Consider the following 13,712-nt stretch of genomic DNA (forward strand, 5'->3'; position numbering starts at 1 on the left):
TTTTTTTTTTTGGTTGTCAAATGATCCTTTATTTTTCTTTTTCCTTTGCAGTTCTTAACTAGCTGGGCACTCCACTGCACCACTGTTGATATCATCTATGATGTCATGAGGGTGGCGGCCATCAACATTGCAGCCCACAGACTGGGCGGTCCCCAGGATCTCTTTAATGGTTCCAGAAAGTTCTCTAGCTAGAGACCGGTGCCGCATCTGCCGGGCAATGTTGATGATCTCATCAAAAGTGATGTTTCCACTGTGCTTCATGTTTTTCTGCTTCTTTCTGTCCCTTGGTGGTTCCTTGAGGGCTTTGATGATCAGGGCAGAAGCAGAAGGTACCACCTCAATCTGAGCTTGTCTGTTCTGAATGGTCAGTTTCACTGTAATCCTCAGACCCTTCCAATCACCAGTTGCCTTGGCTATGTCATCACCGACCTTTTTTGGAGACAGGCCCAAGGGGCCGATCTTGGGGGCCAGGGCAGACGTGGCACCGACTTCCCCACCGGTGCACCTCAGGTACACGACTTTGATCTCGTTGGGGTCAAACTTAGGGGGCATGGTGGAGGCGGCTGGTGTCGGATGAACCTGAATTCGGGACGACCGAAGAAAGTTGCACCTTCGCCTCCTCCTAGCCGAAAGCCGAAAACTGTGTTTCCTTTTTATTGTGGAGGTTCCTCACTGTGGGTGGGGTTGGATGGGTGGCTTGTCAAGATTTCCTGGTTAGGGAAGCTTGTGTCAGTGTTCTGTTGCATGGAGCTGAATTCCTTCCCTCTAGAGTGCAATGAAGTGTCCATTTATGATAAATGTATGATCTTTTTAATATGTTGTTGGATTCTGTTTGCTAGAATTTTGTTAAGGATTTTTGCATCTATGTTCATCAGTGATATTGGCCTATAGTTTTCTTTTTTTGTGGCATCTTTGTCAGGTTTTGGAATTAGGGTGATGGTGGCCTCATAGAATGAGTTTGGGAGTTTAGCTTCCTCTGCAATTTTCTGGCCTGTATATTGAAACTCAGGTCTATGTTCCTACTCAAACTCTTCCAGAAAATTGCAGAGGAATGTAAACTTCCAAACTAATTCTGTGAGGCCACCATCACCCTAATACCAAAACCAGACAAAGACACCACAAAAAAAGAAAACCACAGGCCAATATCAGAATCCAACAACATATTAAAAAGATCATACATTATGCATGACCAAGTGGGTTTTATCCCAGGGATGCAAGGATTCTTCAATATCCACAAATCAATCAATGTAATACACCACATTAACAAATTGAAAGATAAAAACCATATGATTATCTCAATAGATACAGAGAAAGCCTTTGACAAAATTCAACATCCATTTATGATAAAAACCCTCCAGAAAGCAGGAATAGGAGGAACATACCTCAACATAATAAAAGCTATATATGACAAACCCTCAGCAAACATTATCCTCAATGGTGAAAAATTGAAAGCATTTCCCCTAAAGTCAGGAACAAGACAAGAGTGCCCACTCTCACCACTACTATTCAACATAGCTTTGGAAGTTTTGGCCACAGCAATCAGAGCAGAAAAAGAAATAAAAGGAATCCAGATTGGAAAAGAAGAACTAAAACTCTCATTGTTTGCAGATGACATGATCCTCTACATAGAAAACCCTAAAGAGTCCACCATAAAATTACTAGAGCTAATCAATAAATATAGTAAAGTTGCAGGATATAAAATTAACACACAGAAATCCCTTGCATTCCTATACACTAACAATGAGAAAACAGAAAGAGAAATTAAGGAAAAAATTCCATTCACCATTGCAACAAAAAGAATAAAATACTTAGGAATATATCTACATAAAGAAACAAAAGACCTATATATAGAAAACTATAAAACACTGGTGAAAGAAATCAAAGAGGACACACATAGATGGAAGAATATACCATGTTCATGGATTGGAAGAATCAATATAGTGAATATGAGTATACTACCCAAAGCAATCTATAGATTCAATGCAATCCCTATGAAGCTACCAACGGTATTTTTCACAGAACTAGAACAAATAATTTCATAATTTGTATGGAAATACAAAAAACCTCAAATAGTCAAAGCAATCTTGAGAAAGAAGAATGGAACTGGAGGAATCAACCTGCCTGACTTCAGGCTCTACTACAAAGCCACAGTCATCAAGACAGTATGGTACTGGCACAAAGAAATATAGATCAGTGGAACAAAATAGAAAGCCCAGAGATAAATCCACGCACCTATGGACACCTTATCTTTGACAAAGAGGCAAGAATATACAATGAAGAAAAGACAATCTCTTTAACAAGTGGTGCTGGGAAAACTGGCCAACCACTTGTGAAAGAATGAAACTAGAATACTTTCTAACACCATACGCAAAAATAAACTCAAAATGGATTAAAGATCTAAACATAAGACCAGAAACTATAAAACTCCTAGAGGAAAACAGACAAAACACTCTCCGACATAAATCACAGCAAGATCCTCTATGACCCACCTCCCAGAGTATTGGAAATAAAAGCAAAAATAAACAAATGGGACCTAATTAAACTTAAAAGCTTTTGCACAACAAAGGAAACTATAAGCAAGGTGAAAAGACAGCCTTCAGAATGGGAGAAAATAATAGCAAATGAAGCAACTGACAAATAATTAATCTCAAAAATATACAAGCAACTCCTGAAGCTCAATTCCAGAAAAATAAACCACCCAATCAAAAAATGGGCCAAAGAACTACACAGACATTTCTCCAAAGAAGACATACAGATGGCTAACAAACACAAGAAAAGATGCTCAACATCATTCATTATCAGTTCAGTTCAGTTCAGTTCAGTTGCTCAGTCGTGTCCGACTCTTTGCGACCCCATGAATCGCAGCATGCCAGGCCTCCCTGTCCATCACAAACTCCCAGAGTCTACCCAAACCCATGCCCATCGAGTTGGTGATGCCATCCAGCCATCTCATCCTCTGTCGTCCCCTTCTCCTCTTGCCGTCAATCCCTCCCAGCATCAAGGTCTTTACCAATGAGTCAACTCTTCGCATGAGGTGGCCAAAGTACTGGAGTTTCAGCTTCAGCATCAGTCCTTCCAATGAACACCCAGGACTGATCTCCTTTAGGATGGACTGGTTGGATCTCCTTGCAGTCCAAGGGACTCTCAAGAGTCTTCTCCAACACCACAGTTCAAAAGCATCAATTTTTTGGCACTCAGCTTTCTTCACAGTCCAACTCTCACATCCATACATGACCACTGGAAAAACCATAGCCTTAACCAGATGGACCTTTGTTGGCAAAGTAATGTCTCTGCTTTTTAATATGCTGTCTAGGTTGGTCATAACTTTCCTTCCAAGGAGTAAGGGTATTTTAATTTCATGGCTGCAGTCACCATCTGCAGTGATTTTGGAGCCCCAAAAAATAAAGTCTGACACTATTTCCACTGTCTCCCCATCTATTTCCTATGAGGTGATGGGACCAGAAGCCATGATCTTAGTTTTCTGAATGTTAAGCTTTAAGCCAACTTTTTCACTCTCATCTTTCACTTTGCAAATCAAAACCACAATGAGGTACCATTTCACGCCAGTCAGAATGGCTGCTATCCAATAGTCTACAAGCAATAAATGCTGGAGAGGGTGTGGAGAAAAGGGAACCCTCTTACACTGTTGATGGAAATGCAAACTAGTACAGCTGCTATGGAGAAGAGTGTGGAGATTCCTTAAAAAAATGGAAATAGAACTGCCATATAACCCAGCAATTCCACTACTGGGCATACACACCAAGGAAACTAGAATTGAAAAAGACACTTGTACCCCAATGTTCATCGCAGCACTGTTTATAATAGTCAGGACATGGAAGCAACCTAGATGTCCATCAGCAGATGAATGGATAAGGAAGATGTGGTACATATACACAATGGACTATCACTCAGCCATTAAAAAGGATACATTTGAATCAGTTCTAATGAGGTGGATGAAACTGGAGACTATTATACAGAGTGAAGTAAGCCAGAAAGAAAAACACTAATACAGTATAGTAACACATATATATGGAATTTAGAAAGATGGTAATGATAACCCTATATGCAAGACAGCAAAAGAGACACAGATGTAGAGAATAGTCTTTGGACTCTGTGGGAGAGGGTGAGGGTGGGATGATTTGGGAAAATGGCATTGAAACATGTATATTATCATATGTGAAATGAATTGCCAGTCCAGGTTCAATGCATGAGACAGGGTGCTCGGGGCTGGTGCACTGGGATGACCCATAGGGATGGGATGGGGAGGGAGGTGGGAGGGGGGGTTCAGGATGGGGAACAAATGTACACCTGTGGCGGATTCATGTCAATGTATGGCAAAACCACTACAATATTGTAAAGTAATTAGCCTCCAATTAAAATAAATAAATGTATATTAAAAAAGAAAAAGAAAAACTAGGAGAGAGAGAGAAAACAACAGCAACAACAACTCTTCTCCCTGACCACAGACACTAAGAAAGGGAGACCTTGTGGTTGAAGGAGCCTGGGAGGAACTCCCTTGCTTTTCTCTCTCCCCTCCCTCTCACTGTTTCCCTGCAAGGCAGATGCAGTCACAGAAAGTGCCTGTAAAAAGTGATGAAGAAGCTAAAACCTGGGCTTTCTATCTTTAAGAGGAAGAAGCTTGAAAGAGGGATTCCATCAGCTGCATATGGAGTCCCAAGTTCTCACCTAAGATAAACATCCATGGAACTGATCCTAAAGAACATACTAAAGGCTTTGTGAACTAAACTGTGATGTAGACCCCCACCCCAGTCCCAGGGTGGCTCATGGGCAGTGGAGGGGCAGGGGGTGAAGGAGAGGAAGGGGGTGGGTGCACACACAGGACAAACTCCACAGCCAAGTTTTTGAAAATCGAAATGGCTTTGGAACCACAGCCCACAGCAGGCATGTTGGGACTCTGGGCTGAAGACTCAGGGAAACTCATTGCCTAAACAGCAATCAACACTCTCCAAAAGATTCTAACAGGACCCAGCACCTCATAGAACAATAGTTACAATGTCCAGGATATAAAGCAAAGTTACTGGAAGTAGAAATAAAGAGAAAAATCTCAACAACCCACAAGGCATGCCCACCTCGATGACACAGATGTTGGAATTGCTAGACAAAGACTTTAACACAGCAATGACAACCTTGCTCTATGAAATAAAGGTGAACAGTCTTGAAATGAATAGAAAGACAGACATTCTCAGCAGGAAATAAAATCCGTAAGAGCCAAATGAAAACATTCAAGCTGGGCACAGCTGGGAACCACGCAGTTCACCATGGCGGAGCTGCAGCAGCAGCTCCAGGTGCAGGAGGCGGTGGACTCCATGGTGAAGAGTCTGGAGAGGGAAAATATCCGGAAGATGCAGGGCCTTATGTTCCGGTGCAGTGCAGCCTGTTGTGAGGAAAGCCAGGCATCCATGCAGCAAGTGCACCAGTGCATTGAGCGCTGCCATGCACCTCTGGCTCAAGCTCAGGCCCTGGTGACCAGCAAGTTGGAGAAGTTCCAGGACCGCCTGGCCTGGTGCACTATGTATTGCAATGACAAGGCCAAAGGTTCGATAGATGCAGGGAGTAAGGAGTTTCACGTGAAGCGGCAGCTGGAGACCTGCGTGACCAAGTGTGTGGATGACCACATGAACCTCATCCCAACCATGACCAGGAAGATGAAGGAGTCTCTCTCTTCCATGGGGAAATAGTTGTCTGCTAGTGGCCATCAGGGCTGAGGGCAGGAATTAATTTAAAAAGAGGAATGGGGATTTGGGTCTTTTAAGGAGAGTTGATGAATGAGGAAAGTAAGGATGGCAGCAAGTCTAAGGCCTGTGTTTCTTTCCTCTGGTTGCTGGTTCCTGTGTGTTTCAATCCTAGAAAGTGAAATGGAAAAAAAAAACAAAACGGTGCTAAAATTTGGGTCACAGATAGCACAGGAGGTTTGTTGTGAGCCTGAATTTCATGTGGCAAGTACTTCCCCTGCCAATAGGGAGTCTCCCTTGTCCCAAACCAGGGCTCTCCAAGGTACCAGATTCTCTTACTGCACAGATACCAAGAGGCCGGCAGGTTCATGTAACCTGCTTATGGTCTAGTGGAGTATGAAAGGAGGTGTTTCTATTTGTTGCCCATCTGCTGTTTACCAGAAGGATCACTACAACATTTTCCACAAACTAATAAAATCCATGCAGTCACTAATGTCAAAAGGGGCAGGGGACTTCCAGGGGGTTTGTTTTGCTTGTTTTTCTTTTATAGACAAGGGCATGACGTTACGATGTAAAGTTGGGAGAGGCAGTTTGGATAAAAATTTTGAAAGGGTCCATGCAGGTACTCATTTCTCCATCAAGATGTGGATGTGTGTTTCTTAAAATTCTCACACATTACATCATTCAGCCTGGAGACCCTGCAGAAATGTAAGACACGATATCACACTGGTAAGGGAAGCAAGTGTTCCCTCTCACTGGCAGCCATGGTGGGCCCTGAGGCTGCCTGCAGCAGAGTCAGCCAAGCGACAAGACAATCTTACAGTGACACTCAGCCTTGAAGGGAAACGGGATTTTGACAGTATTATATGCTCATATTCAGGAATGAACAGTGAAAGGGAAACTATTAGCTACTTAAATAAGAGGGTTGTGAAGTACGGGCTTTGGAAAAATCTGTTTTTCATGAGACAGAATGAAAGCCTAAACCTAGTGTTGCTTACTTTGCCTCCTGAAATAACAGAGCTTTGTTGAGACAATCCCCTGGCAACAAAAAAAGTCAAGGGAGGAAAAGTAAGCAACTCAGGGATGAACTGTGGCTCCTTTAGAGCGATAAAGGGACTGCCCTCCATTACCAAATACCACTTTTACCAGGGCCTTTGCTACATGCGTTGTTCTTGCCCCAGTTCTGGCCCCTTATCATTTTGATAAGGACCTTGTCTTTTTACCAACTTACTACTTGAAATGATAATATTGTCTGTTTGCTGTTTCAAGACTGTGATATATTTTCCTAGTGGTTTGGTTTTCAAAATAAATAAGACTTAATTTTAAAAAAAAAAAAAAAGAAAGAAAGAAAGAAAACATTCAAGCTGACAAACATGATCTTGCTGGAACAAAAAGTTAACTGGAGGAGTTCAGTAGCAGAATGGAGATAACAGAGGAAAGAGTCAGTAAACTTAAAAATAGATCAAAAGAAACTATCCAACCTGAACAGCCAGGAAAAATAAGATTTATAAAAATGAACAGACCCTATAGACCTAGGGGAAAATATAAAAAGATCTAACACATGTGTCACTGGAATTCTGGAAGCAGAGGAGAAAGGGATTGATGCAGAAGAAAACACTTGAACAAACAATGGCTGCAAACTTCTCAAATGCTTGAAAGAGATCAATTTAAAGATGTAAGAAGCAAAAAAAAAAAAAAAAGATGTAAGAAGCTCGGTGAACTCCAGAGAGGACAGACTCAAAGAAAACCATATCCAGACACATCATAATCAAACCAGAGAAAACTAAAGATAGAGAAATCTTGCAAGTTGCCAGAGAATCACAAAACACTACATACAGGGGACAATGATTCAAATGACCACTGATTTCTCATCAGAAACCGTGGAGGACAGAAGACAGCAGAACTGCATGTTTAAAGTGCTGAATGAAAAGCAGTGTCAACCCAGATTCTACCTCCAGCAAAAAAAATAGATGTTCTCAAATAGAGAAAAACTGAATGGACTCATGGCCAGCAAACCTGCTCTAAAAGACATGCTAAGGGAAGTTCTTCACAGGGAAGAGAAATGAAATCAGAGGAAAACTTGGAACTTCAGGGATCCAGGACCAGTGACAAAAATGGTAATTATCCTGGTGAATAGAAGAGGTGGTTTTCTCCTCTTAAGTTCTTTAAAATATATATGACTATAGAAAGCAAAATTACAACATTGTTGGTGTGATTTTCTGTGATTATAGATACAATACATATGATAATTACCACATAAAGTGAGTGGTAAAGAAAACTCCATGGTTGTGAGGTGTCTTCGTGTCACTTGAAATGATAAAATAATTTTAATTTTAACTAAACTGAAAAATTAAGTACACATATCCTACAGTAATCACTAAAAACTACACAAGTTTTCTTTAATAAATGGTGCTGGGAAAACTGAATATCTACATGCAAAAGAAGGAAGTTTCTGTATGGCATAATGGAAAACTTGTTAAAAAAAAAAACTTGTAAAAAAAAAGTGGTGATGGTTGTACAACATTGTGAGTGTAAGAATGCCACTGAATTGTACACAAACAAAGGGTTAAAATATAAAATTTTATGTTGTGTATATTTTATCACAAGTATTAAAACTCAATAATGTAGTATACCAAAACCACAGAACTATACACTGTTCATGAGGCTGATTTTTTTTTTTAATGGGACCAAAAAATCTTAACTACATATACTGGGAAACGAAGAGTTGTTTTGTTCTTGTTGTTTATTCACCAAGTCATGTCCGACTCTTTTGTGACCCCATGGATTATAGCCCGCCAGGCTCCTCTGTCCATGGGATTTTCCAGGCAAGAATACTGGAGTGGGTTGCCATTTCCTCCTCCAGAGGACCTTCCTGATCCAGGGATCAAACCCGTGTCTCTTGCATCTCCTGCCTTGGCAGGCAGATTCTCTATTGCTGAACCACCAGGGAAGCCGGGAAATGAAGAGACACACTCTTAAATAACTCTGGGATTAAAAAGAAATTAAGAGGGAAATAACAAACCTCTCAGGTAACAGTAATAAGGACAACATGTAACCAAGACCTTGCCCACAATGAGCGTGTATGCAGAGGAAAGTGTCCTGAGTTAAAGGCATTGGTGATCAAAGAAGAAAGATGAGGGATTTCCCTGGCAGTCCAGTGGTTAAGACTCTGCTTCCAGTGCATGGGGCGCAGGTTAGATCCCTGGACAAGGAACTAAGATCCCACATTTGGTGTGTCGAGGCCAAAAAAAAAAAAAGGAGAAAGATGAAATAAGTAAAGGATGAGAATACTTTGGGCTCTAGGATGATAATATGTGCTTAATTTTTCAGTTTACTTAAAATTAATATTTTACTATTTTAAGTGACATGAAGACACCTCATAACCATAGAGTTTTCTTTACCAAGTTCACTTTTTGTGGTAATTATCATATATATTAAATCTATAATCATGGAAAATCCCACCAACTATATTATAATTTTGCTTTCAATAGTCATAAAGTGTAGGGGTTTGGCAGAGACTCTTATGTGTTCCTTAAGATCTAGCTCCCTTTCCTACCAGACACACAGAAGTGTGGGCCTTGAGGTGCATGCTTTCATGTGCTTTAAAAAAAATATTTTCTTGGACACACCCCACGGCATGTGGGATCTTGGTTCTCCAACCAGGGATTACACTTGCACCCGCTGCAGTGCAAGCGGGGAGTCTTAACCACAGAACAGTCAGGGAAGTCCATCATGTATATTGAATGGATAATTTTTAACAGAATACCGAAGAGCTGAAAAAATATTGAAAAATTGAAAAGGTCTATTAAAATTCACATTAAGTTTAAAGTTTCTATTTATATCAAAACCAGAATTTATTATAATTTGACATCCTAGCTTTAATGGAAGCAAGCATCAATAAGACACTCAAAACCGACTGAATTCTTTGGCATCCCCTGAAACCCTCAGTCTGAGGTGAGTGCTCCGCCTGCCTCACCCTAATCCTCTTCCCACATCTAAACACATTTCCCAGCCTCTCTACACACAGATTGGGGTCAGGCAACTGATCCCTGGCTGATGCAGTGTGGAAGGAAGTGAAGCATGTAACCTCCACAGGAAGTGATGTCAAACCCCCTCGAGCAGCCCTCCAAACTCTGTCTCCCATCTGCCAGGTGAACAGAGAGGGCATGAAGGGACCTGAGAAGGTGAGACAGAAGGAGCCGGGGTCCCTGAATCACCGATGGGAGCAGAGACGCCCTGGAAGCCTGTGACCAGGAGCGTCCACACTGGACCGTTACAGAACCCAGGACAGAGCACCCACTGTGCTCAGCCAGCGGCATCTTGGGCTGTTTGGTACACAGTCGTACGGATTTACCTTACCGCGTGCACGCCGGGTCCAAGAATGAAGAGACACAGTCGCCATTTCTTTAGTAGACTCCAGGTCCCTTTCCTTCCTGCCTGCATTTTCCAGTCCACATTGTGCTCTCATGAAGCAGGGGTTTTCAGCAATAAATAAGACAACAATCGTGAGCACCTCTCTATCTACCACACACTGGCCAATGGTGAATTCAGACTCTGTCATGAAGTTGGGGGGTCCTGGCCAGAAACAGGTGGCTCTCTCAGATGAAGACAGTTGGAAGAGAGCTGAAGAAAGGGATGCTTAGAGAAGAAGGGGGCGGGCAGGGTGTTATTGTTGTTTAGTTGCTAAGCTGTGTTGGACTCTTCTGCGACCACATGGATAGTAGCCCACCAGGCTCCTCTGTCCGTGGGATTTCCCAGGCAAGAATACTGGAGTGGGCTGCTATTTCCTTCTCCAGGCGATCTTCTTGACTCAGGGATCAAATTTCCGTCTCCTGCATAAGCAGGCGGCTTCTTCACCACTGAGCCACCTGCGAACGCTGAGAGACAGGGTGGTGGCCCATGGCCAGGCCAGCAAGTCTGCTCTTATAACTGCTGTCCTGAGGGGGCGGAGAAGAGAGAGAGCCGTGGGAGGGGCTACTTCATGGGTCACTCCCAACGTTCAGACATCATCCCTGGACTAGGGAGAAGCCTTTCTTTCCCTTGGTCCTGCTGTTGCTGCCCTCACTCACTCGTCTCTGCAGAAACAAACTCTCTCCCTGCTCCCCCAGGTCTCATCAACTCTCACATGCCTGTGTTGTCTGCAGTTCAGTGTTAACTATTTTCCTCACAATTTCGATTTGCCCTTCAGAGGATCACGCTAGAGCCATTGATGCAGATTTGTGAACCAGGAATGCAATGCAGCCCAGTCGTAACACAAAAGAGTAGACATGGGGACATCTACATGGTTAAGAATCCTCCTGCCAATGCAGGCGACACGGGTTCTATCCCTGGTCCGGGAAGAGCCCACCAGGCATGAGGGAACTAAGCCTGAGTGCCACAAATACTTAGCCCGCGCTCTAGAGCCCGAGGGCAGCAACTACTGAAACCTGAGCACCTTCACGTCCAGAGAAGCCACTGCCATGAGAAGCCTGTGCGCCGCAATTAGAGAGCAGCCCCTGCTCGACGCAACTAGAGAAAGGCCTCATGCGGCAAGGAAGAGCCTGTGCACCCTGACAAAGACACAGAGCAGTCACATAACAACAATAATAATTCCAAAAAGAGACGTGGGAGATAGAGATTGAAGCGATGCATCTACAAGCCAAGGAATGCTGAGGACGCTGGAAGAACCAGCAGCTGGAAAAGGCTGGGAAGCATCTTCCTCCCATATGCTGTTGGGAGGCGTATTACACTGCTAACCTTGTGATTGTGGATTCTGGCCTCCAGAATCGTGACAGACACATTTCTGTTGTCTTAAACCAAAACCAGATAAATATGAGGGGCCAGTGACATGCAGTAACACTACGTTTTGTGGGCTGAGATGAAATGTATCTGGGGTCCAGGACCTTGGCTGAGATCCATTTGCCAATTCAGGCCTTGTAAGGAACTCTCACTCAGCTGTTCAGAATGAGTGTTTACTAAAAAGATATTGTAAAGAAAGAAGGAGGGAGTGGGAGAGACGGAGGAAGAAAGGGGGAAGAGGAAGAAAAAGGAGGATTTTTATGTCAATCATAATTCATCAGAAATTTGAATTCTTTGCAATGCACATAAATAAGATCACTTCATGGCTTTTTATCCTAAATTTGCTGACCAGCCTGAGGATTGGTGGGGAGACTACGTTGACAGGGATGTGCTCAAGATGATTGTTAAATTTGGGGGAGTGTTGCAAGCGGTTGTTAAACACAGCCTTATTAAAAATTAAACAGTACCTGTACAACGTGGCTTAATGCCACTTAAATGGTGAAAATGGTAAATTTTATTTTTAGGTATATTTTACATAGTAAAAAATCTTAAGAAAAAACATGAACTTAAAATTAAATGTGTGCATGTGCTAAGTCCTTCAGTCCTGTCCGACTCTTTGTGACCCCACAGACTGTAGCCCACTGGGCTCCTCTGTCCATGGGATTCTCTAGGTAAGAATACTGGAGTGGGTTGCCATGCCCTCCTACAGGAGATCTTCCTGACCCAGGGATCAAACCCACGTCTCTCAAGTCTCCTGCATTGGCAGGCGGGTTCTTTACCACTAGCGCCACCTGGGAAGACCTACAATTGGATAAATCAAATTAAAAATGAGGGACGGGCATCCCTGCCTCCTTATTTCATCATATGCCACTACTTTCTCTGCTTTCGGGGTTGCTGTGCTACTGCCCCTGCATGGTGGGAAGACCGCACACGGCACGTGCTGCACGTTTCTTCCCGCCTCACTTTCAGTGACTTCACATCGGTAGCTGTATTACCTGCTTAGGCTGCCAGGGCCAAATACCACAGACAGGGTACCTAAAAACGAGAAATTGATTTCTTACAGTTCTGGAGGGTGGGAAGCCCAAGACTCTGATGCTCACAAGGCAGGTTTCACCCTGAGGCCTCTTTCCCTGGGTGTGTAGGCGGCTGCCCTCTTGCCATGTGTTCACATGGCCTCTGAGTGTAGGCGGTGCTCTGGGCTCACTTCTGATGAGGACACTGATCCTATTGGGCCAGGGCCCCCTCCTGGTGACCTCATTCAACCTCCAGTATTTCTTTAGGGCCTTCATTTCCAAATACACACTGAGGGGTTAGGGGCTCAACATATGAATTTGGGGTGGGGGGGGACACAGTCCACACAATAGTTAACTTGACATTGTGGGAGTGTTTACACATGGAAATTGTAAAAACCTACAAATCAGGACACCTTTTCTGAAAACTGGCGAACACTCACCAGCACGCTCCTCTGAGGGGAAGTGCAGACAACAATCCCCTGGTCCCACTCTTGTGATTGTCCTTCACTTCTCCCAGCCCGGGAGCTCAGCAAGGTCAGGGGCCAGCCTTTACTCCCCAGTTCTTTGCCCTCTGTTCTCATGTCCTGGGAGCCTAATCAGCATTTGTCAGTGGATCAGGAGCTGACACGCATCCTAGTGACGTGAGGAAACCTAGTCACACAAAGATGAACCTTGTGAATGTGACAGAGGCAGGAACTGCAGATGCAGGCTCTGGAGCCAACTGTGGGGCAGAGGACTTCCCTTCTCTGAGCTTCTGGTTTCTTATCTACAAAGTGGGGGTAATAACAGTACCTCCCTTGGAGGGGCCCAGGGAGGACAGGATGACACAGAGGGCTCTGCACACGGCCTGGATAGCTACATGGATTATCACACTGATACCCATCCTTTAAAGATCTCTCCTTTCCATACACATTAGGTCCTTACCAACCACCCCACACCCTGTGCTGGGTGACAAGGACCCAAAGCGCCCTGAGCCACTGTCCCATTAGATCCTCAAGCATCTCCCTGTGTAGCAGGAAGACAATACAGAAAAGGGAAGCGTTGGTTGTTAATACGGCCAGAAGGCTGCTGACCTTTGTCACTGCATGGGGAAGTGGTCGGGAGCATGGGCTCTGGGTTCAGACCCAATGCCACCACCGACATTCACATGCAATGTGACTTCGGTTGAATCTCATAGTCTCACTTGGGGCCCAAGTTTCTTCCCACACAAAATGAGGATCAACATAGA

The 13,712-nt window shown here is 43.7% G+C and overlaps 2 protein-coding genes across 3 annotated transcripts in view; one reads left to right on the forward strand and one right to left on the reverse strand.

Moving 5' to 3' along the window:
• The window catches only part of LOC122432838 (60S ribosomal protein L12-like), a 144,937-nt gene continuing 131,225 nt past the window's right edge, over nucleotides 1-13,712 (reverse strand). The window contains exon 2 of one of the 2 annotated variants that reach the window (XM_043455079.1): nucleotides 1-558. In XM_043455079.1, coding sequence (XP_043311014.1) covers nucleotides 55-552 — 498 coding nt within the window. In that variant the 5' untranslated portion in view covers nucleotides 553-558 and the 3' untranslated portion in view covers nucleotides 1-54. Of the gene's footprint in view, nucleotides 580-13,712 lie in introns of both variants that reach the window. The other variant, XM_043455078.1, reaches the window with a different exon arrangement.
• On the forward strand, nucleotides 5,280-5,699 carry LOC122432841 (protein FAM136A-like). Its single transcript, XM_043455081.1, has one exon. The coding sequence runs from the start codon at nucleotides 5,280-5,282 to the stop codon at nucleotides 5,697-5,699; it is 420 nt and encodes a 139-aa protein (XP_043311016.1).

This window comes from Cervus canadensis, chromosome 32 (assembly GCF_019320065.1).
Source record: "Cervus canadensis isolate Bull #8, Minnesota chromosome 32, ASM1932006v1, whole genome shotgun sequence".
In the NCBI taxonomy this organism is placed as follows: Eukaryota; Metazoa; Chordata; class Mammalia; order Artiodactyla; family Cervidae; genus Cervus; species Cervus canadensis.